The sequence below is a fragment of the Anguilla rostrata genome, chromosome 4 (assembly GCF_018555375.3).
Source record: "Anguilla rostrata isolate EN2019 chromosome 4, ASM1855537v3, whole genome shotgun sequence".
Classification (NCBI taxonomy): domain Eukaryota; kingdom Metazoa; phylum Chordata; class Actinopteri; order Anguilliformes; family Anguillidae; genus Anguilla; species Anguilla rostrata.
Window position 1 is genome coordinate 27,316,482 of NC_057936.1, and position 23,898 is coordinate 27,340,379.

General features: G+C 50.2%; 1 protein-coding gene across 1 annotated transcript in view; it reads left to right on the plus strand.

Annotated features, from left to right (window-relative positions):
• Positions 1–23,898, plus strand: part of cachd1 (cache domain containing 1) — a 69,872-nt gene that overhangs the window by 20,955 nt on the left and 25,019 nt on the right. Inside the window, exons 2-4 of the mRNA XM_064331932.1 lie at positions 12,222–12,284; positions 16,675–16,823; positions 21,446–21,552. Of these exons, the coding sequence (XP_064188002.1) occupies positions 12,222–12,284; positions 16,675–16,823; positions 21,446–21,552 (319 nt within the window). The remainder of the gene's footprint in view (positions 1–12,221; positions 12,285–16,674; positions 16,824–21,445; positions 21,553–23,898) is intronic.

A 23,898-nucleotide genomic window follows, 5' to 3' on the forward strand; every position in this document is an offset into this window, starting at 1 on the left:
TGGTGATGGAATTGGACCCACACTAGCCACTGCTAGCACAGCACCAATGGGTTTCAGTCTGCTCTAGCCTGCCTGGAAGCACTGCAAAAGTCTGTAAAGCAAGCACGCATGTGCACAAATACGTCAATTCATTGTTGCTTTTATCTTTGTTTATTTTTGCATGTTTACATAGTATAGCTTTGTGTATGTATTGCCGGGAAGTTGTAGGCCTCTCCCGCTGCATAGCTCGTTAGGAGGCTGCCTTCCCCCTTCAGCAGATCGGGGAAGTAGCCTAGAAGACCCCCACGTCGCGGCCTACCAGCCAACCCCCATGGCAACAAAGGCACACAGCCGCACATTCCCCTAAGATATGAATTTAGTGCAAAATGCATTTTGTTTCTCTCCGTCTAAGGATATTGGTCTGCAGTAGCAGAACTGTTTTCGGAAAAAAATTCCTATCGGGGTAGTAGGATTTTTCAATTTGTGGACTCCCGTATTTCCTAGTAAACGATTGCTAGTTAGCCCGTATGAGCCGAGAGAAGTGGATTGGAATCTTATCCACCAGCCTTGTTTTTCCTTTACTTTGTTACCCGCAGCATATTCTCATGCCATCATGGCCAGCCAGCTAACGTAGGCAAACATAACTGAATTTAGTTAGCTAATAATGCCAGCTACCTAACCTGAGTGCTGACCGGCCACTTGGATAGCATTAGATTAGCCACCAAGGAATGGACGCATATCCACACCAGAATTCAAATGAAACTTGAAATTGGCAATTATGCCTATGTTTTGGTTTCATTCGATGCGCGCATTAATCATGACATATTTATTCAGATGAAAATGCGAAAAAGAAAAACTTTTGTTTTAAAATGCAAAGTCCATTCCATATTCAGTTTTTCTTTCCCTCTGTGACACAACCCTGTCATAATTTAAATGAAAATGAAAACCACATTTGAAATAAGTTTCTTTTTGTAACCGCATTATCCATGACAAAAATGAAATGTTTCAATTGCCAAGTTATGTTTTTGCAACACAATAACGACAATGACATAAATCCAAGTGCAATACCATTGCATCCATTTGCCTTATCGTTTTTGTGTGCTCACACAAAAACCCTGGCGAAATTTTGATTGAAAATGCGATCCCTCGTTTCCATTTTCATTTGCACTTCTTATAATATCAAATACAGGCAGACAAGCAAGGACTGGGCAGAAGTGCACACTGACAGATTGCCGGTGCATCACAGTGATGACCGAGCATGTTGTCTTCTGATATTTTCATCCTGCATAGTATGCCTTTAACCTTGGAAAATAATTTATATTTTCCTACAAATTGATTTATTTTTAATTGGTCCCCAGTGGATTTTTTTATTTGCTTTTCCTTTGGAGTTATAGCTGTGGTTTTTGGCATGGTTTTGGCACGTAGGAATTGGGAGACGAGAGCACGCGAGCAGGTTGCAGGTGCTGAAATAACTCTTTGTAGGGTATCGGCTCTGTAAATACTCTCTGGCTTCCCCCTAAAGGGATCCTTTTGTGGTGGATTTCCTTATCCAAACCGTCAGGTCTTTTACTGCCCAGCTGGAGGTCTGTTGTATGAGGACGACGATGGCTTTGAGGAGGTAATTAGCGCGCTCCTCCTCAGCCACGCCATTGGGGACGGTATCTGGCCGTCTGCGGTATTCGGAGCGTATTCCTGTCACAGTTATCTCTGCTCCCCAGCCCCGCCGACCCTCCCCTGCTCCGCTGTCTGTTTCTGTGTCAGTCACATCACACGTCGTGAGCGTTGAGTCTGCAATGTGAGTGACACACAGATGCCTGAGTTGAGCGGGCTGGAGATAAGGCAAGTTGGGAGAATGTGGAGGGCTGTGTTAGCGCGGGAGTTCTGCAGCAGTTTTAGCATGCGGTTATGCGGATCTGTACCGCTGCAGGGCTTAAGCATGCGGTTATGCAAATCTGTACTGCAGCAGAGCTTTAGCATGTGGTTATGGGGATCTGTACTGCAGGAGAGCTTTAGCGTGCGGTTATGGGGATCTGTACTGCAGGAGAGCTTTAGCAGCATGGTCAGTATAGGTTGCTATGCAGTGATGCCTGCAGTAGCTGCGCTTTAGCATGGTTCATGCGAGTTTTAATGCAGATCTGTACTGCAGCATATTTCACTGACCCACAATGCAGTGGCGAAAGAGTCTTTGAACAGTGTTTTCTCTCATTCTCTTTTGTGTGTGAACTCTGCTTGAACACACTTCCTGTCTGAGGCGGGAGGCCTCCTCTGTGAGCCAGGCTCTCATTAAAGGCTGCTTTGCCCGTGTGGGAGGAAGAGAAGATGGCCGCCCGGCCGAGAGCTGCTGTGCAGAGGCTGGAAGGGGGCCGGGGGCCCCTCCGTCGGAGACTAATCGAGTCAGACGGGCTCTGGGACCCCCCCCCGGGCCTCCGGGACCCCTCACCCCAGGACCTGGCCGCGGGAGCGGACCCAGAGTGCAGCCCGTGCCTAACGGACCGTGTGGCCAGCGCTGCCAGACCCCGGGCCTGCCGGACCGCCGGTGGTCAGGGCGGAGCGGCCTGTGCCCCCGGGGCTAAAGCGCACGGTGGGATCCCTCTCCGGCCCAGCGGAACGCGCGTTAGGGGCTTAGCCAGACGGCAGAAATGTAACGATTCTCACACAGCGCCCCCGCCGAGGTCTTGTCGCACGCCGCGTTCGCTTCAGCCTTCGGCCTTCCCTGTTCTGCGCTTTCTTGTCTGCCATTTTCCCGGCCCGAGCCGCATGCTCCCGACCCGCCTGCTCCTTGATGGAATACGCAGCCGTGCGGGTGGGTGTGTCCTTCACACAGGCTGCAGCCACCGTGGGAAACGGCCGGTGGCCGCGGGTGGCGGGGTGACGGGCCTACGCGGACGGCTCCCCGCCAGACACCGCCGTAGCCTCAGCGCTCGCGTCATCGCCGGAGCCGTTGCCTTCAGGGTGGCTGAGGGTCGCCAAGATTCCGGGTGGGCTTCTTTGTCCCCAACCTCCCTGCCTGCCCGCCCCCCCGCCCCCCCATACACTATCGACTTTGCGGCCCGACATTCCTCTGAAGTGGAAGTGTTGGAATGGAGTGGCCGGGCATCAAAGCGCCTGGCCTGACGGAAGGTTTCCTTTTCCCCCCAGTGTTTCTGCACCGCTGATAAAGTAAAGCCTTTCCTGCCCCGCTCCGCTGCGCGCACTGGAAGACGTTCCCGTTTTATGTGTGTTCTTTGGCATGGCGGCTTCCTGCAGTAGACGGGGGTCAGCGCTAATAAAACGTTCCACAGCTGCGAGCTGCTGGATGGCTCGTTCGGTTGAAGCACCACGCTGTGGTGCGTGGATGAGACTCATCGCCTCGGATCGAATCCTGGACGTGCCGGTGTTGACTGTGGCCGCTGACTCCATTGGGGAAACCTACAATTCCTGATTACAGGATGGACGGGTTCAGAGTAGGTTAGAGGTCCACGTTTCATTGCTCTCTAGTGACCCTCACTGGTCGATCAGGGCACCCATAGACTGCATGTCAAAGCTGCATATGAATGGTCTTCGTCCGACTCCACTCTATGCCAGTTTACTCTGTGGTGTGACCAGTAGTAGTAGTTGCATCATGTGTTATGGAGGACTCTCGAGTTAGCATGAGCAGTTGTAGATAATTGAACATTCCAAATTATGGTGGGAATTGGATATATGCAGCCTTGTTTGGCTTCAAAACAATATATATTTTTTTAAAGTTCCACTGCTGAGACACCTTCTTTTGTGAGGATGTAAGGAAGAATCAAAGGCCAGGCTGGGAGTTCAGCTTGTAATATGTCATCCTGTGAATGTGTGACCAGCGCAGGTTGTCTGCAGGGTTTTTCTGTTGTTGGTGTTGTTGTTTCCTTTGTTTGCCTGGACAGCGCTGACATTTGGCTTCCCTTTTCATAGTGGTCCCTCCGGGAGAGGTCCTAAACACTGCAATATGCTAGCCTAGAAACGTGGCAGAGGCTAATGGAGGCAGGCCAGGCTAAAGCCGGGCCTTATGGGTAGGAAGCGATCGCGGCCCTGACACTCAGGACAGCAGCCTACGCCTCCTGCTGGCGCCATTACGGCTCCTTCACCAAATTCCGAGTAGAAGGCCTGAAAGTGACATGAAAGGAGCTGCCTTGCTCTTTGAAGGGTGTCGCCAGGGCCTCTTCGAGTGCTTCCACAGGATCTCACATGATTTTCACTCCAGAAGGACCACCTCTGAGCCACTCCTGCTTTCCTTCTCTCTCTCTCTCTCTCTCTCTCTCTACATCTCCGAAAAAAACTTCTGATAACTTTTCTCTTGCCAAAGGCCATGGCTCAGCTGCAGCTGAGGATATTACGGTATTCCTCAGATAACTGGTCCTGAAGTGAAACGCAGATTGGGAGCAGCGGTGGGTTAGGTGAGGTCCGTTTAGCTTGGCGCGACCGATCGAGAGCGCTGCCATTAACAAGCCTGTAGACGCCGCTTGATGGCCTCCTTACCTTATTTTTAAACGGCCCTTCTGGGACCTTTCATCTCCATTTCCCTTCATTTCTGGAAAATCAGGTCCTTAGCCGTCCTTATTTATTTTGGTGAAATTGACTGTTTGGCACGCTCCCTGGCCCTCGGCGTGGCGTGCCAAATCCCTGCTCCGGCCGGCATGTTGGTCAGGCGGCCGCGGGAGCGGACCTGCCCCGTGTGGGTTTGGCGGTGGCGCGAGTGCCGCCGGAGTCTCTGGGGCCCGGCCGGCTCCTGGGGGTTTTGGTGAGATGTTTTGGCAGCGGGCACGTCCGCGGCGATGGCCTGCTGTCTGCGGGCGCTGCGGGCTGTTCCTCCTAACCACCGGCAGGGCCCAGAGGGGCCGGAGGCAGGCAGAGAGCTGGGCTTTAACGCAGTTCCCACACCAGCTCAGAGCGCGCTGGGAGAACTGCACCCACATCCTAATGTCTGCCTGTCATCACAGGCCATGCTGATGTGAATGAAACTGGAAGGCCCTTGTTCCTCTCCAGCCTGCTGGGTCTGAGTATTTTTAGCACATTCAGGTGTGTTTGCCTCCAAACAAAGCCAGTGCTCCTTTTCTTTGGTTCTTCCAAATGCCTGTCTGTTAGTCAAACTGGTGCACACGTGCTCATGAAAAAAAAAAGGTGTTGTGGAGCGTCTCTTTGAGAAACTGAATCTGAGGGTGGAGAAACTACAACGGGCTATTATTCCCAGTCTGTTTTTCTTTTAAGCTGAAGTCAGTCCAGTTCTCCAAGTTATGTGTTAGACACAGTGCTGAGGAGAGCGGGGAGGTTCAGAAGCGACGGTGTAATTGCATCTGTGTGCTATGTTCAGGGGAGCATCCTTCATTCTGACGGCTCTGAGAAGAGGATCAGAGTCAAAGGGAGCTGGGTGATTTACGCGCTAGCCGTAAAAGTGCGGTTCAGGTGGCCGGTGCTCTCCCTGCTGTAAGGAATCCTCCAGCGTCTTTACCGTCAACCCGAGCGCTGACCCGTGGCAGATGTTTCTCATCGCGCCTCTGCCTGGACCGTTCACCGTTACAGCACCACAGGCGCTTCTCTGGGCACCCCGAAAGTTTCCAGCCACAGGTACAGCCCGCCATGCTTTTTTGTAGATCTGAGTAGCCAGCGACACCCTAATTTAAAATGGAGCAATCCACACACTGACCGTGGAGATGGACGTGCATCTTTCCCAGGCCAACGCAGCTCAGGTTTGGAGAGCCTGCCGGGTGACTTTGAGTCTACCTGGGTTCAGAGTGTCACAGCACACAGGAACAGTTTCCCCAGTTTGCGCAGAACGTTGTTGTTTTGGCACTGCTTGATTTTCTGCTGTCTCTAATTTTGAAAATCTTTACCAGATTGGACTGCGGTCATATTTAGAAAATGTAGGAACATTGCTGGGGGATGGGAGTGCTCTTGTTTGACTTGCTTGAGGCTAGTCTGAGCTGTTTAACACCGCCAAAGATAGCCAAGTCAACCTTCTGCGAACTTGGGCTGTGCTCAAGTCCTGAGCGTTTGGCCTGCCGTGACTGGCCGTGATGTAGCGGTCCCACTAGAAAACGTGTTACAGTCTCCATCTGAACCCCCCCACCTCGGCATCGGTCACGGGGAGACGCTCTGCCTCGCCTCCCCAGTCGCCGCCGTCGCTCCTTTGTCGAGTGCCTCGCTTCCTGTCCCTCGGCCCGTCCGAGGCTGATTTAGCGCGGCGCTCAGACCCCCCCCCCCCTCGCACGGCGGACGTGGCGTGATGAGCGGGGATAATCCCGGGGGCAGGAAGCGGGAGAGCTGCTCCCCGGGTCCGGGGAGATGGATGAGTTTGGGGAATGTCAGGCGGAGGCGCGAGCTCCATTTCGCTCAGAGGAGGGCTTTGTGTGGCGGCTTAGCCTCGCGCTGGCGTGCGGGCGGGCGGGCGGGCGGGCTTCTGCCTTTCAGTGTCCTCTCCTGGAGAGCCTGCCTCTTTATATAGCTGCCTGTTTGTACTCGGGTTTCTTTAAATATCTCATTCTGCCGGGTGAAAAGTTTTTTTTATTTAATCAGAAGTTAAGATTGATTTAATCACTGTTTTGAATAGCTAGGGCTGCTCCTTTTTTCTTTACCTTTGAGCACCTTTCCTTTTTAGTGCCGCCTGCTATTTTCTGTCTTAATCTGCCCCAGGACTTGTTGGCTCCATCATCTGGCTTGGATTCAGTCAACATTTGTCCTTAACTTTGACAACAAAAGGGAAAAGTTCTACCATTTTTCTTCAGTGCAGCTCTTTAATTTCAGTTGTTGCTGAACTTGCCAGCTTCTAATTATTTATGTCCATGACAGATTTTATGGAGTGAAAGCTTCCATGTCCAGAGATATTTCAGGACTTCAGGTTTAATACTTGTGTGTTCAATTTGGAGAGAACTGAACATTTTCTGCCGGTGCACTAATAGGTTGTTTTTACTCATCATTACATGACGGCGTGCTGTTTTAAGAAGTCCAGTCCTTTAGATTATACCCAGTGTGGCTCATGTCTTTTGCATTGGCTGTTGGCTACGCTATTTGGTGGTTTGTAAGATAAAGATTATAATTTTGCTTGGTGGAAGCCTTTTGTAAACTTGAGGACTAGTCTGTCGCAGATTAGTTATTTATTTTGGGGGAAAAAAAAGATTTTCTGAAATTCTGTGATTCTGTCATATTTCAGCTTAGCACTCCACTCCGCCAGAATAATTGCTTCTCATATATTTGATTTGCAGCTATGAGTGGAAAGGACTGGAAATAGATCGGCCAGTTTTGCTCCTTTTTTTATAAGCCCTATGGGTGTTTAAATTTCTTGCTCTTCAACAATTGTCACAGACATTGTTTTCCTAACGCTGACGGATATAGTGTGCGTCCAGATTTCCAAACTGGAACAGTCCTGGGCATTGGCTTTCTGAGAGGGAGAGAGAGGGCCAAACTGAACACGCTGCATCTCGACCGTTATCATTGTTATTTAGGGCCCCCCACAACCCCCCCCCCCACCCCCTTACATGTGGAAACCATTATATCCTGTCTGCCCGAGCAAAAGAAAACAGTGGCGCTGTGGATGTCAGATGTGTGAGGGGCTGGGCTCCGTGACCCGCTCCCTCAGCGGGCCCTGCGGTGTTTTCACAAAGGGGTTCGTTACTGCGGGGCCCGGGCTGCGTCGGCCGTCTCCTCTCCGCGTGGGGCTGAGCCGCAGCTCGCAGCGGAGATACGTCAGCTCCTTTCATTCACGCGCTCGCTCTCCAGTCAGCCATTTTGTTTCCTGTGTGTGCTGAGACGCGGGCATGCGTTCACACTCGCGAGCGAGGCTCTCGCTTGTCTCTGCTTAGCGTAAAGGCTAGCTGGTGAAGCTGCCGCTTAATGCTGTTCGTCCTTTGTAGTCCCGAGCTTCGATAACGGCCACGTCCCTGAGGTGGCGGTTGGTTTTTTGTCCGCCGTGCTGTAGGTTGTTAGTGTTACTCAAACGGTACCCACGGATACGCACAGAAGTCATTTTCCTAACGGGCTCGCCAGTTTGTGTGCCTTAAACCGCCACGTTTCCTCACTTTCAAAAAATCAAATAAATGGAGTTGTAGAAATGTTTTATTAAATAAACAGTCCGTCACCAAGATCCATTTTGTATGGAAATCTCCGTGCCATGACAACTCAGTCACACATTGATGTGAAGGAATAAAAAAAAAGGAGAGAGAAATGTTTTCCTTCCTTACATGTGGAACTAATTTGCCCGCGTTTCTGCCCCACACAATACCCATCAGCCATTTCACCAGTTCTTTTTTCAAACGGAGGAGCAAAAAAAAATAAAAAATCTGTTTTGCGCTTTTCTCCGTCTTCAAAGGCGCGTCTCTCATTGGCCGGAGAAGCAGCTTTGGGGATTCCACAATGTAAAAATGAGTTTGGAAGATGTGACGAATGTGGTTTACTTCATTCACTGCCACTAGAATGAACCAGGCTTTTGGCAAGCAGCGACAGTTGGGCATTTAATTAGGCAATCTGCTCTGCCGTGAATCAGAACGCAGGCAAATGACGCTGGATTTGCTTCCCTTTGTTCGAATGCTTTGTCGGGCAAGGACACCGATTTATTTTTAATCCATATGTGAAATGATTTGCGTACGTTTAATCCTCAAATAATCTATGATTTTATACGTCAAATCTCTGCTTTTCATATCTTTCGCTACAGCGGTTTATTACAGTATGAAGAGGGTGCAGGCCGTTGTTTTGGTGGGCTGCGGGTGTGAGTGTGCATCTGCAGGCTGCTGGAAGGTAGGGGTGCGTGCGCACAGTGTTCACAGGTGCAGGGTTCGTCTGGCTCAGGCCTGCTTTGCAGGCATCCTGTCTTTAGAAGCCGAGTCGGGGGAGGTGGGGGTGGAAAAAGCACATCAGAGGGAAAGCAAAGACTCTTCATTTTGGCTCCGGCCCTTTGTAGTGCAAAGAGTATATTGGTTGTGGGGGGGACCGGGGGGGATGGAGGGGGGGGGGATTGGGGGCTGGTGCGCTACCTGCCGCAGGAAGCAGGCCGCGTCTTCCCCGGCTCCTCGCTGCTTTTGTCTGGCCTTTCATCTGCGGGGTTTATAAGCCGGTGCCGCTGGCCTGGGTGAACCCCGGCCTCCCCAGCTGCTCCAGACCCGCTCCAGTGCAGGTGCCCTTTACTCAGGCCCGCCCGCCCGCCCGGGGGTGACCCGCCGAACCGGGCCGCGCCGCGCCGCAGGTGGACCGGGCCGGCCGGGGATGGGCCCCGCAGGCTCGGAGAGCCCCCCTGCGCGCCCCTGGGGTGCGACTGCAGGCTGGGCAGCCCAGGCCCAACCGGGTCCACCTGAAGACTATTGCCACGCAGCCTAAAGAGAGGATTAGGAAACTTATCTGCAAACCGTTTCATGCCATCGCGCCCTTCCGCCGGCCCGCCGCAATCCCAAATGAATGTGGATTAGCGCTCGGGGGCCGGCCTTTGAAGGCGGCTGAATGGCTAACGGGTTTATCCCTCAGCTGCGCCGTTTTAATGGAAATGCCCCAGACCCCTCAGAGCCTCTCCGGCGCGGCCGTCTGAGGAGTCTGTTCTCTCTGGAGACGGCGCTTAGGGGAGCGGCTCTGCGGAGACGCGAGGGACACTCCAAAGGGCCGGTCCGATTTAACGCATGCCGAAGAGAGCGGGCGGGGCGCTCGGACGGGGGAGGGGGAGGGGGAAGGAGAGGGCCCCGCTTCATTTCGCCGCCTCCCGTGTCATCTCTGCCGGTCACGCGCGGCCTTGGCGCAGCTAGCCTGGCCGCCCTGGCGATACGCAGCGCAGCGAGAGACGCGCGTCTGACCTCCCCGCCGAGGCGTAGTGGAAACAGGCGTGCGGCGGGGGCTGCTCCAGCGTAACACCAGCCTCAGCCAGTCCAGGAAGCCCAGTCCAGGCCTGGGCCACGCTCGTAATTACGCAGTGCTCTCTACCCCTGCACTCCCCCCCCCCCCCCCCCCGAAAGCTCCCGAGGCGGTGACCCCTCCCCGCCCCCCTCGGGGGAGCCGCCCCGCCGCGGTCGCCGGGGTGACATTGCAGCGGCTCGGGTTCCAAGCTGCAACATTCCTCCCGGCCCCGAGGCATAGCTGCGAAAGTCATCAGAGCAGCTCGAAAAACAAACGCTCCGCGAGGGGGGAACACGCGGCCCCCCGTGTGCGTCTGCGCCCGTGTGCGTCTGCGCCCGTGTGCGTCTGCGCGTGTGTGCGTCTGCGCGCGGGTTCGTCTCGCACGCGTCCCGCAGCGCGTCTTTACTTGTGGGTTCAGCGTCCGAAGCCCCGTCTCCTAAGAGCGCCCGCTGAGCGCTTTTAGGTAAAGGGGAACCGGTGACGGCTCCCGGCCCGTCATGTGCGTGCGCGCGTGTGTGTACGCCCGTGTGAGTGATGTGTGTTTCGCAGCGCTGTGTGGAATTCGGGGGAGGCGTCAGGTGACGGCAGGCATCCGCAGGTCTGCTAGCGCGTTTCAGCCGCATCCCAAGCCCTCCCCTCCTCCCAGTTAGCGGCCCCCGGCCCATAAGACAAAACCCAATAAGCGCTTCCCTTTTCTTCATTAAACCCCCATCGCAGTTTCCAGTGACAGGCTCCTCTGCGATTCGCGGAGACTTGCGGAACTTTCCAGCCCTAATCCGCCGATGAGAGGTTTGACGGGTTCTTGGGGGAAAAAGCGGAGCAGGAAATGTGCCTGCTTCTGTGGCCTTCCCCCAGACCTCGTCCCACCGCAATGCTGAATTGTAATGAGGTCTGCGGGAGGATTAGGGTACCTCACCGCTGTTGGTGCAGCGAGGGCAGTATGAATTTCAGGTTTCTGCGGAGCGGAGGAATTCTGGGTAATTTCGCGCCTGCTGGCATTTGTCTGACAGTCGGTGAAGACGAGCGAAAGGGAAAGAAGTGGATGGAATAATCCCCGTGAAAGCAGATTTAGCCGCGCGCGTAGCGTAGCCGCTCAGAGTGAAACACCTGCTGCCCGTTTAAGGGGAGTATTTATTTAGCTAGATTTCGTGCCTCTCGGTGGTTGTAGCTGTTAGCGAGTGTTGCTTCAGCTGTGGGGAGGTTTGTGGCACTCAGGAGATCAGCTGCAATGCGGTTTTGTGTAAGTGTGTATTTGGGAGGAGGGGTATTGGAGGCTGCCGGTTGTGTACTGTAGCTACGTCATCCTGATTTAGACCACAAAGATCTCCACTACGTGTGATGTTGAGTGTCTGGCATAGTAAGGCACGTGTTTGATCTTTTGAATATTCAACCATGGGATTCCATATTTATTACTTGAATAAGTACATCTAATACTTTTTGCTGAATAAAAAAAATAAAGTTTAATGATTTCCCGTCAGTATTCATGAAAGTGAGTACAAGAATCTTGCATGAAGTAAGAATTCATCCATATACATTTTTCTTCATAGAAGTGAAAATGCATGTTTGTGGTCATTTATGAAGAATAAATTAGAGTTTTCTTACAGTGTGAGGGATGGTTTATTTTTGGAATATTCCCTCTTTTTAAGTTTCCGGTGAAGGATACCAGTCAGGTAGTTGTAGCTCTGTGTTTGGTGACCAGCGGTTGGCTCAAGAAACGGGTTAAAATGATGCTGTGCCAGAATTTTGGGGTTGTGAGTGTTTGAGGGTGAACATTTGAGGTACAGGGTGGTTTTTTACAGTTTCAGCTCTTACCTTTACTGGGCCCACGAGGCTCCATGGGTGTGCTAGAGGACCAGGACTGATCCTGCACTGTGTCTTCATTCCAGAACTGGAAGCATGACATTTCTATGGAGACAGTATCCATAGTATCGTCACGTCGACCCAGAGTTCACTCTGAGAGACCACCCCTCCATGATATGGCTGTTCCTTACAGCCACATGCCAGAATCATAGCAGCATTGCCTGTTAACAATTATCTCTCCTGGGAAAGTCTGATTTTTGTAAGCAAAACAAAATTATTGCAATTTACAACAATTAGTAGAAATGGCATAATTTCAGGAAACGGATCATTAGCCGTGAAAAAGCAAGATAAAGGGCTTGTACTTTAGAAGCCGACTTGTACTTTTCTTTCTAGAGTAGGCCTAAGTGTAAAAATCTGATGGAATGCTTAGGACGAAGTAGCATGTAGACCACCAGATTGTGCCCAGAAGAAATCCCACTGAATGATTGAACTTCCCTGTTGGTGGAACCGAGCGTGTCGCTCAGCTTTACCAGAAAAGCCTTTTCAGAAGATTTTTCTTTCAGATGATCCAATTTTGGTGTTATTGAACTGTGATTTTATATTATATTGACCGTATTTCTTCTCTTTTTCAGAGAATCTTCAACTCCTTCGTGTACACTGAAAAGACTTCAAACGGCGAGACCGAAGTGCAGCAGGTGAGTCCCCAGAGAGGCCGTGTTGAACGCAGGGTTTCTGAGTGACCTTCCACACTGTGCTCCACGCTGTGTTCCACGCTGTGTTCATGCCACGGTTTGAGCCTGAGGAGAGAAAACGCTCCGTTCACCTTGTGCTGCTGCTGTTCTCCTGACGCTGAAATATTCCTTCCCCCGTACCCGCTCCTCTCTAAGGCATTCCCTCTCGCCGTGAGCTCCTGAACTGCGCAGGGCGTTTGTAGAGCGGACGCGAAGCCAGCGTATCCAGTCCGGAGCCTTCTCGCTCCGCGTCCGTGACGCGAAGCGCGTTTGAGCGCGTGCGTACGCGGCGGAGCTTCGCCCATTTGCCTGCCATTCAGATTCAGCGTTCGGAAACTTCTGGAACCGCCAACCCGTCGAACGTGTAGCGCGCCGCGGAGGCGTTTGTTTGTGGGGGAGTACTGGCGCTCTGCCTCGTTGCGCCGTGGGGATCCAGGAACATATGGCGGGAGCCTTATCAGGTACTGGGTAAAATAAACAGGGGCTCCGTCCCAAACCCTGCCGGTGATTAAAGAGCTCTGGGGGCCCGGCGGGGAGCTCTGACAGGAACTCGCCCCTGGGCCTCAGTCTGGAGCGCTCCGTATCTCCTGCTCCTTTCGCATGGCATTAACGTCGTCATGGCTCCCGTCCCCCAAATAAATCTGGGGGAAGTGACAGCAGCCTGACAGCAGCTCAGGCGCGCTCCAGAACCCTCTCCTGAAATCACAAAGCGGAAAGCAAGAACGGGCAAGAAGTTATTTGTTTTTCCAGCCTCAGAGAAAAGCCCTGCATGAATTAGTCTAACCTGTAGCTGTTTGCTCCCCACGAGTGTGTGTAAGAACTTAAGTGGCTCGTTGGCAACGACTCTTTTTGACACATTGATTAAAACTGAAAAGATCTGGCTTTCAGGTTTTGTGAAAAACAGATTCCAAACGTTATGCACAAGAGGCCGCTTTTGTCTGGCTCCAGATGTTTCGGGCTGGTATGTTTGAGCAGCGCTGTTGAAAACAAGGTCCGTGTACCTGGCAGGCCAGCCAGCTCGTTTCTCTGCTGCGTTGGGCTGTTTTCTCAGTGCGTGTGGAAGGGTGTAGGCTAGGTGAGTACTTTCCATTGGACTCCTTTCAGCTCTGTCATCTGCCAGAGTTTGGCAAACAAGGCCCACTTTTTAAACACTGGCCGTGTGGATGAAGCCATGTGACCCCCCCCAGTCCTCTCCTGCCTGACTCTGTGCCAGTGCAAGTCCCTGTTGATCATCACTGCGATGGTCCTAGGCACTGCTACGTGTGCAAAGTTGTTGTCTTTGTCAGGTCTCTTAAATGTGTGCGTGTTGCTTTTGGCTGCCCAGAGAAACCATGGCAACAGAATCAACAAAGGTGTAGGTTTTTTTTGAAGCCTCTGAATCCTCCTTGGTTTTTTCTTAAGAACTTTGTCAGAGGTGGTATGAATCATTAATTATTACGTTTGTTGATTTTGTTCACATTTCTCTTTGTTTGGTTTTCTTGGCTGAATACGGGGTGCCATTTAGCAGCACAATTGAAATGAATACTAAGCGTAATGCTTTCTTTAATGGCGGTGTCGTCATCATGGCAGCCCTCCATCCCTGAACAGTGCTGGGAGGGACACACAGCTGCACTCTGAAGACTGAAATGTAAAGGAGGTGTTTTTTTTTGTAAAGCAGTTTCAATGTTTGTAGTAATGTTCTTCTAGCTAGACACACCTGTGAGGATGGTTGATGTTGTTTAGCATACTTCAATCAGCTTTTGTGTCCGGCCTTTTGAGTCTGTTTATGTTTGTGTGTGTGCTGTGAAATATGGAGGCAGCACTTTGAGTGCAAGCCTCTGTGTAACTGATTCCCTGGTAGCTCTTTGAAGAATTTGAAGAGTTCCTTTCCGGAATGAAATATCTCTCCTGTCGCAATTTACAAAATGGTGTCTTTCTCTGTCCACCAGGAAAGAAGTGTAGTGGAAATGTGTTTTTCATATTCACCCGAGAGAGCTTCGGGATTTAGATCTTAGAAGGACAGGAGAACGTGCACAGATGCACACACTTAATAGGCTATATCGATCAGAGCCATTAATGAACTAATGCATTAGTTATAAAAACATTTATTGAAATCTGGTTTATTTGTACATGTAGTTAATGCAATATAGGCAACAGAAAATCTTGTTTTACTGATTTGAACAGCCTCATATTGAGACTAGATTTTTAAAGGGGAATTTACATGTTTACTTTGCTTTAAGGTAGATGCAGTAGGCTACATGAAGGTCTACTCCTTGCATTATAGGCCCTGAAGATAGACTTGTCAATTCTCATGAGTGATGTGAGTTTGGTCCATCCTGAGAGATTATTGGTGTGTAATGTCGTGAGGGGGGATTTGACTTGCAGAGTAAGGCAAAATCTTCAAAACCACATTTTCTAATCTTGCTAATAAATCAGCATGAGGAAAAATGTCTGTGACAAGCAGGATGAGCTGAAAACGGTGGTGAGAAGCTTGACTGGATCACTTAATTACACCATACTGCTGACGGACTCCAGCAAACCCCTGTACAAGCAAACCCATGTGAGCAATCCCCTGTACAAGCAAACCCCTGTACGAGCAAACCCCTGTATGAGCAAACCCCTGTATGAACCAAACCCCTGTATGAGCAAACCTCCATGTGAGCACAAACCTCCATATGAGAGCAAACCTCCATATGAGCACAAACCCCTGTATGGGCAAACCCCTGTATGAGCAAACCCCTGTATGAACCGAACCCCTGTATGGGCAAACCCCTGTATGGGCAAACCCCTGTATGAACCAAACCCCTGTATGAGCAAACCTCCATGTGAGCACAAACCCCTGTATGGGCAAACCCCTATACGAGTGAGGCTGACGTGACGGCCGTGCATCAGGGGCCTTTAAGGAAAGAGGAGATTGCTGTCTTTCAAACGCTGCTGACATTTCCGTGGAGCCTCAGAGGGTGACCCCGAGGGTCTCTGCTCTGTCAAGGGGGGTGTGAAGCTCCCTGAAGCTGAGAGGTAATCCCTGCGTTCGGTTGGCGGGAAGGGGCCTCTGCGGAGGAGGGTCCAGAGGAAACCGCTGACAGGAAGTGTGAGAGTGCTGCGTGACCGTGCTCTTCACACACACACACACACACACACACAGGGCCTTTGTCTAGTAAAATGACTTGTGCTCGATGCCATGATATCGAATGTAAACACTTTCCTCTACTTCCCAATTTGTACGACTTCGCTCTGTTACCACTTAAGCTGTTGAACCAGGTCCCATTTAACAGAGCAATAGAAATACCTCATACACTCTCGCTTTGGCTAGAACGCGCCTTCTTTCCTGTAAATGTGCAACAGCTGGGCCGAGCCGTCGGCCAAGTTTGGAAATAATAGGTGTACCTGCTGGCTTATTAATCAGCCAGATGTTGTACGTTCCCCACTCTTTGGTTCAGCGTTGTTGGCTAACGTGCTGTGGCGTTCGGAGGAGAGAGCGATCGCCGTAGCTCCGTTTCTCCTTCCCCCCCCTCCCCGAGCGCGTTTCCCCCCCCAGGCTCCCGTCTCTCACGAAGCCGGTGCCGTAAAGAGCCGCGGTTCTCCTGGCCCCGCCCGGAGACGAGCGCATGGATCCCGCTCCCACACCCGGGCCGAGCGCTGGCGCGCCGGGCGCTAATGAGCCCGCCAGGAGGAGCGCGCTGAATGAAAGGCTGGCGCGCACGGGCCCGGCCATTCAGGCCCGGCTCCCCTGTGAGAGCCGTAATTGAAGCGCGCGTCCAGCGCCCAGGCGAGCCGGCTCTAACCAGCTCACTCTGCGCCCCGCGCTGGGAAACCCAATTAGCTTTCATGTCGCTGTCGCTATTATGCTGCGACTCGGGACTAACCAGAAATGCAAAGGGGCCAGGTGTCATCCTTTCATGCCTTTCTAGACGCTGGGTGCAGGTATAATATTGATTGATTGGCCCCCGAGTTCTCTAATGTGGCCGTCTCCCTTTAATGTGATGTTCTGATTGGCCCTGGCGGCAGAGGGCTTTTCTGCTGTTGTTACGGAAATCATGAGCTGACGGCGTGCCCAGCCAGGCTGTTATCAGTGTTGTGTGACCGACCGTTATGTATTTCTGATTTTATCGTTAGCCAATTACATGTCATAATTTATGATTGTGTTGTTTTATTATTTTGGTTAATGGCGTCCGAGTGTTTTTACTTCTACCTAGAAAGCAGAAAAAAAAAGTAATCCTGTGCAACACTGAAGAAAGTAGTCCTGCCAGTAATACTCCTGCATATTCCACATAGCAGAACTCTTCCTTTCATGAGCATGTGAAAGTCGTTTGACCTCAGAGTTCAGGGGAAAACTGTTCTCATGAATGCTGTGTGTGTAATGTGTGTGTTTCAGCTGGCGAAAAAGATACGCGAGAAGTTCAACCGCTACCTGGATGTTGTGAACAGAAACAAGCAGGTGGTGGAGGCGTCTTACACTGCCCACCTGACCTCCCCGCTCACTGCCATCCAGGACTGCTGCACCATTCCTCCCTCTATGATGGAGTGAGTAGCCCTGCGTGCTCTAAGCAACCGTACCTCACACTGCACCCAACCATACCTCACTCTGCACCTAACCACCTCCTCACACTGCAAACCACCGCCTCACTCTGCATCCAACTAGCGTCTCACACTACAACCAACGAGCATCTCACACTCGTGTGTACAAATCAGCATCTCCTACTACGTCCAACCAGGGTCTCATACATACAGTAGCTCCAAATGACCAACTCCTACTACGTCCAACCAGGGTCTCATACATACAGTAGCTCCAAATGACCATCTCCCTACTCCAACCCGGGTTCTACACAGTAGCCAAACCATCCTACTAGTCCACCAGGGTCTCATACGTACATAGCTCCAAATGCACTCCCACTCTCCCCATCAAAATGCCTCCATCTCCCACACCCGTCTCCCAGCTCCACATCATGCATTCCAAAAGCCTCCTTCACTGATCTCTTACATTACAAGTATTTGTTTTGTTTTTTTTCACCTCTCTTTGTAAGGACACTTTTCACCAGTTTGAATGAAAGGATGCGCGCAACTGGCTTGATTTTCATTTGTGGAGACGTATGTGCAACCTAATGGATGCTAATAATAATGTCTGCAGAACTGTCGGTGCGGCGGGCAGCGGGCCAAGCTGAAACTTTCATTGGCCGTGACGTTCAGGCAATCTCGAAATCCAGTCTGAAACGTGCCTCAAAAGAGCCAGCGCAGAGTCCAGGTTCAGCGAGGGCCCGCTTTCAACCTAATCTCCACAGAAGCAGCTTGAGGTGTTTGACTTGGGCCTAGCCGCTGTTTTGATGGTGTTATCTCTCGCCGAAGCCTCGCTGTGAATTAATGGGGTTTTGGGTCGCGTTCCTCGCCGAGGGGAATCTTTACCGCCCATCTGCAGCGTGGCTCCGCCGCGGAGAGCGAAATCCGGGCCGGGCTTTCCGTCCCCCCCCCGCAGCAGGCGCCGCTGTTCTCCAGCAGCGCGATGGGGAAAGTGAGGAAGAGTCAAAGCAGAGATTATATAAGACGGGGCTCTGGGAAGGTAGTGGGCTGCAGAATCGTGGAGATGCTCCGTCTGACGCTTCCCCACACCCAGAACTTCAAAGTCCTTCCAAAGAAAAACAAAAAAAAACAGACTAGGGGCTCATTTTCAGAAGCTGGTTTTGGAGCGTGATGGGTTTTTTTTAGCTCGTGAAAAAAGGACTTTTTATTTATTTATTTATCTATTTATTATTTACAATGGCTGAAGGAAGAGAGCATCACCACAGGTGGAATGAGCTGCGTCTTGTCAGAGCGAGGGCTCAGTATTGTGATTCCTGTCATGGCCAGTGGACGGGCGACCTTCATAACCCTCGTCAGTGTTGCTCAGTGCAGCTGTTGCCTGGGCCCAGCCCTGACCCACGCTGGACTTTGAAGAGTATTTCACACACTATCCGTGTCAGATCGGCGTCACACACCCAGAATCTCATCTGCCCTTTGACTTGACCTGTCGACTACAAATGCTGAAAATTGTGTTCATTAAACAAATATTTGTCTGCATGTGAAATGGTTGTTCATTGCCATTGTATTTGGAAAGATTTATGGGGGTTGTATCAATTGACTGTTCTTCAATATTTAACAAGAACATAACTGGCTACGGTACGTATCATAACTGGGTCCTGTGGGTTAGCACAGGGCAAAATCCATTGTGAATTTCAAATGAGCTCAGTAGTGATTGCCAAATGTTGATTCATCTTGCAAATTCAAAAGTCAGTATTGGTGGGGGTGGACCAAGAAAACGAGTGGAAATGTGACAACTGAAACTGGATGTTGAAAATTTTTGTAATCGGTTATAATTATTCATGACCTATCTAATAAATGACACATAAATAAATCAATAAATCAGTTGTTCAAATTCTGATTTATGTGCTAAGAAATGGAAGGAAGTTGTAGCTGACTCATTTGAATGTTTCAGTGTGACAGCTGGTAGGTGCAGGAACTAAGAATTTGTTTTACCAGTTTTCTAGCAAGTTCCATGTCTGATGGCTCACACCTGAAATGGAAATGAGGGACCTGGCGTAAAATATGTGAAGTACTGTGAATGTTGCCTCGAAGCTGTAGGAAGGGTTTGTCCTTCCGGGAGGACTTTAGAAACACAGATAATCCTTATAGAAATAATGGTTCACATGAAGACAAAGTAATTTGCTGTGCATGCGGTATATTCAGTAAAGTATGTACAAATCCTGAATGTGTTTTGTGAATGCACATTGTGAACGACACATCATTCAAACAGAAAATGTTTGCATTTTTAAAGCTTCATAACTACATTGTAGATTGTGAAAGAAATGTGTTGTTTCGTTTTCTTCATCTTCCTCTAGTTGTTTGTTTTTGTGAGATTGTTGTAGAATGAAGTTGGCATGGGAGACGGGAGATATAGAATAGTGTTATTTACCAACAGAAAACACTGGCGATTTTCTGACTCCTCTGGTAAATAGCATCGACTGCCACCACTGCAAAAAAACCGCCTTGCTCTTGTGGCTCCTCAGATTTGATTTCTTTCCTTTTCACGAGGTATTGACTGCAGAGGCAGGTTTCTCCCCCATGAAACAAATATCACGAGTCAGGTGAAAAGCCGGGTTTGTTTAACTGCGCTTTTAGATCGTCCTGCGTTTCCGTTCTCCTGCTCTCCCCTGTTGTTCCCGGTAAATCCTGTGAGAACTGAGCCCGGTGGCGCAGCGCGGTCTCGTTCTCCATGCGGGCGAGCTAACGAAGCCGCTGTTTGAGCAGGCGGCTGAGGGGGCTCGAGTGACCTTAAAGAGTTTAATCGCGCCGCTGATAAGGGCTCGTTTCGGGGCGCGCGCCTCCTCCTGTACGCGCGCTGCCCTCCCACATCCCGACTGAGCCGCTCTCCCGGTCTCTCCCCGACGGCTGCGCTAATGAAGCGCCGCGCCTGTGTGCCGGCGGATTAAGAGCGAGATCGCGCCGTGTGACAGAGCCGAGATGGAAGCACGTCTTCAGAGCCGGAGCGCAGTTTCTAACGCTACCGACCTTATCTCTAATGAGATTAACGAGGCAGAACCGTAGATAATAAACAGGTGTCGACTTGATGTCCGTGAGTAAAACGGCTTGCTCGAGCCACGCCGGCGCTAAAGTCGATTAAAGATGTCCCTTGCATGCGAATAAGAGGCAAAAAATGTTTTATTTAAAATTCTGTCCCTGACATGAATACGCACCCATCTGATGGAGGCTGCCAGCTCCCGCGTTTACAAAGGAGAAAGGAATAAAACACAGATGATGCTGTTGAAGGTGATCCTCCTCGAAACCTGCATAATTATGCCAGCTTCAGGGCCTGCCTTTTATTTATTTATTTATTTATTTGTTTATTTATTTATTTCCTGTTTTTTCCATCCACCCTCCAAACCAGAATGTTTTTCCAAGACCTTCATTTACATGGTGGATCCAAATCGGCACAGGAAAAAAAAAATAAAATGCTTGAAGCTTTTTTTCTCTCTTTCTCCTCGCTCCCTCCTTTTTTTGATGTAAAATTCAAAGAGCTTGCAAATGTATTTTTTATCTTCCACATTTGCTTAGCCCCCACATGTAAAGTGTGTTGAAGGGGAATAATAATGACTGCAGCCTGATGGGAATTAAATGTCTGAAGTTCAAAGCAGTTTTTACATCAGAGCAGCCGTCAATCAGGCGAGCTCCTCGCAAGCTGAGGCTGATGGGAGCGGGGTGCGTGGTGCAGGCGAAGCGGGGAGGGGGTGGGGGGGGCGCGAGTCTCCGGTGAGGAAGGGGGGATCAAAGCCGGGAGACGTGGTGCTCGCTGCTCCCCTGAGACGCACTTTCGATCAGCTATTCATTAAAGGGAGCTGAGGCGGCCTAGAAACAATGCTGTGATGTGACTTCTCTGGCAGAGCCGGGCCCGCGCCAGCCATTTGATCTGCGGCTCAGAGCTCCACGCAGCCCCACAGCAACCCGATCCCCGCCAGGTCCGCCGCCAAGGTCGGGGGCTGCCGGGGGGGGCGCGGGGGACCCGGTCTTTGGGCAGAATGCGGGTTTTAGGGTTTTTGGGGGCCTCTCTAAGTGGATTTCTTTTTCCTTCTTGGTAATGGTCGGTGCTAGGGTTTTCCCCCACTCTGTTAATTCGGATTATTGCTTCCGTATGCTGAGGCCCCCCTCCCTCACCCCCCCCCCATTCTCTTTCCCTGTATTTCAGGGTCTTGCCTCTCACAAATGGCTCTTGCGTTGTGAGAGGGAAAGTTTAGCGCTGGAAGTTGTTTTAGCTGAAATGAGATCATGATCTGTAAGAGCGGATATTGTTGACGCTGTGACCCAGAAATAAAGCCAGGCTTTTTTTGCGGAATAGTTTTTTGAACATTTTTCCTCTGTAGTTCAGCAGTCTTCCTGCTGTCACTTCCTTCCACCTTGATCTTGATAATCCCTCTGTAGAGCACAGGGTGTTTTTTTTTTTTTGTTTTGCTTTTTGTTCCCACACCCCCACACTTCTTTCCAGTTTGAGCGGTGCAGACAGTGTACTGAGAAACAAATGCTAATCTCTCTCCTGACATGGCGTTCGTTTGTGCCGTGGTAAAACGTGTTTGATTAGTGCACATAATCGACTCTGGGTTTGTTTGTATGTCTTTTCTCTTTAGCTTTGATGGCAATTTCAACACGAATGTCTCCAAAACCATCTGCTGTGACCGCCTGTCCCCCACTGTCAACAGCCGGGCGTTTAACCCGGGCCGGGACCTCAATTCAGGTGGGTTACCCAGTTACCCCTCCCCTCCCCCCCAAACTCCGCTCTCCCTGCTGTCTCTTCTCCACTTTGGAGCTCCACCGTTACCATGTGCGAGGTGTTGCCATGGCAACTGGAGTCTTAAGAACCAAATATTCCCTTATAAGTCATTACATTTTTAATGGAAAGGTTTTGATTTTGGGAAGACGTGACTACTAAGCCTGTTAAATGCATTATGAGAATATTCTTGTACTTTCTCTGATTTTTAAACCTTAATTTATATTTGGAAAAGTTCAATTGTGGTTTTCTTTTGGTCCAAGTACTATTTTAATTTATGACATGAATGGTCTAATCATATTTGATTATTCTTGGCTGTTTTTCATACACTCTGTTTCTTGCTTTCTTATTATTAGACTATCTTGAATTGTGTAAACGTACGCATATCATTAATTTCAATCTTTAAGAGATTTTTTTCCTCTGAATTACAGACATAAAATAACATTTTCCTTATTAAATTTATTTTTAGAAGTCATGAGAGAATGTGTAGAATAAGCATGCTTGTATGCCATATGTGCAGGCAATGTATGCAGAGTGTTACCATTGTGTCCTGAAATGTGAAGAGCACTGAAGGAAGTGTGGTCATTGTAGTTTTTTAGTGTTATTCTGTTTCCTTCGGTATTCTTTTCATCGGTTTCTTACTGCCTATAAAACCTCCAGCTCTTAATTTCTGCCTTACGTTATTGCTGTCCAGGGTGCAAATTTCAACAAGTTCCACTTGCTCAGAGCGCAGAAGTGGGCCAATTCATCTTCACATGTGGCCTCCCTCTTTTTTTTTTTTTGAAGCCAGTCATCAAAAGTTCATGTTACCACCCCTCCTCTATTTTTCATACTTTCTTGACCTCCAGTCCCTGAAAGCATTCATCGGGCAGATTTGTCTTGCGTTAGTCTAAACAGTGAGATACGCCTCTCGAGGTAATTAATGTGTGAAGGTGTTTAGCTTGGTTCGGCTCTGTTTTTATTGCAATCAGGGGGCCCGTCAGGGAGCTGGGCTCTTCTCCTGTCTGGCCTCCTCATTCGCTTAATGTAGGCCACGCACGCTCCCGGCCTTCTCAGGCTGTTTATTTCCCCAACATCCGCGCCGCTCCAGCCACTTGGCCATTGTGTGGTTTAACGTGTCAGCCCGATTGCCACAATAAACCCTCACGAGTTGGGTCGCGCTGCCGTAGGGAGGTAAGAGGGCCACCGCGGCCAGTCCTGAAAGGCTGCCAGTTTCTAGAGTCTCTCTGGCTGTTTCCGAGCGGGGGCCGGAGGGAGGGGAGGGCCTTAAGCACTGTGGGAGAGCAGATGTATACATGACCCTTCACTGTCGACGTTTCTGCGAAGTTCCTGTTTATACGCGCTCCGGAGACTGATGAGTTGAAGCAGACTGATTCGGGGTGAAGTTGGTTGCAGGTTGTTGCCTCCTGTTGCACACAGAGGAGCGTTAGTCATGGTTTATTTCTGTCTCACGTTTGCTCTGTTGACTGGGTTAACCGCAGAGAGCAAATGCTTCATTTGCCAGGAGTGAACCTCGCGAACATCTTCATTGTGGCACCGCGTTTGATGTTTTCTCATGAGCTCTGTTTCAGTAAGATTCAGCCTATGGTAACACAATTTGGAAAAAAGAGAGATTCCAGTTCTGGTTTTATTTATGTCCTCTATTGTATTCTTCAGAATGGCTATTCAGCAGTGGCAGGAAGTTCTTGGAATGGTGATAGCACCTTTATGAAGCTTCACTTTGATCAAATAAAACAGACAAAAAATGAATATGGTTGTTTGGTTGGTTTTGTGGTCATTGACTATGTTTACAAGCAAGTCTATAGCAAGCGTTCTGTTCCACTGAGCAAATTAGACACGGGTGAATGACCCTGGAAGTAGTGTATTTTGCCAGGCTCTCGCAATTAATTTTAATGTAACATCTACTTGTTGGCTATATTTATGATACCACACACAGCACAACCCATGGTTTTTTTTCACGCGCTCAAAAGGTGAGCCAGAATGAATTCCTCCCAAAAGGCCTTTTTAATCAGCCCGAGCCCTTTTAAGTTTCTAGGGAGAGCCAATAAGCTGCTGTGGCATTGAGGGATGGCTTTGGCAGAGGAGCAGTCTGCTCAGTGTGTGCAAGCCTGGCTTTTTCACCCAGCCTCAGGCCAGTCTAAGTTTCTCTAGAGCGTGGAGCAACTCGCACAGTCCCCCCCCCCCCCCCCCCCAGCTGTTCCAGGTTCTCTCCGTGTAACAGAGTCCAGCTGCTCCGGCTCTTTCCCGGGATTAAACAAGCACTTGAGCTGGAAGCCGCTCTCTGATTGTCCTCGTTCTCCTGCGTTTATGAGG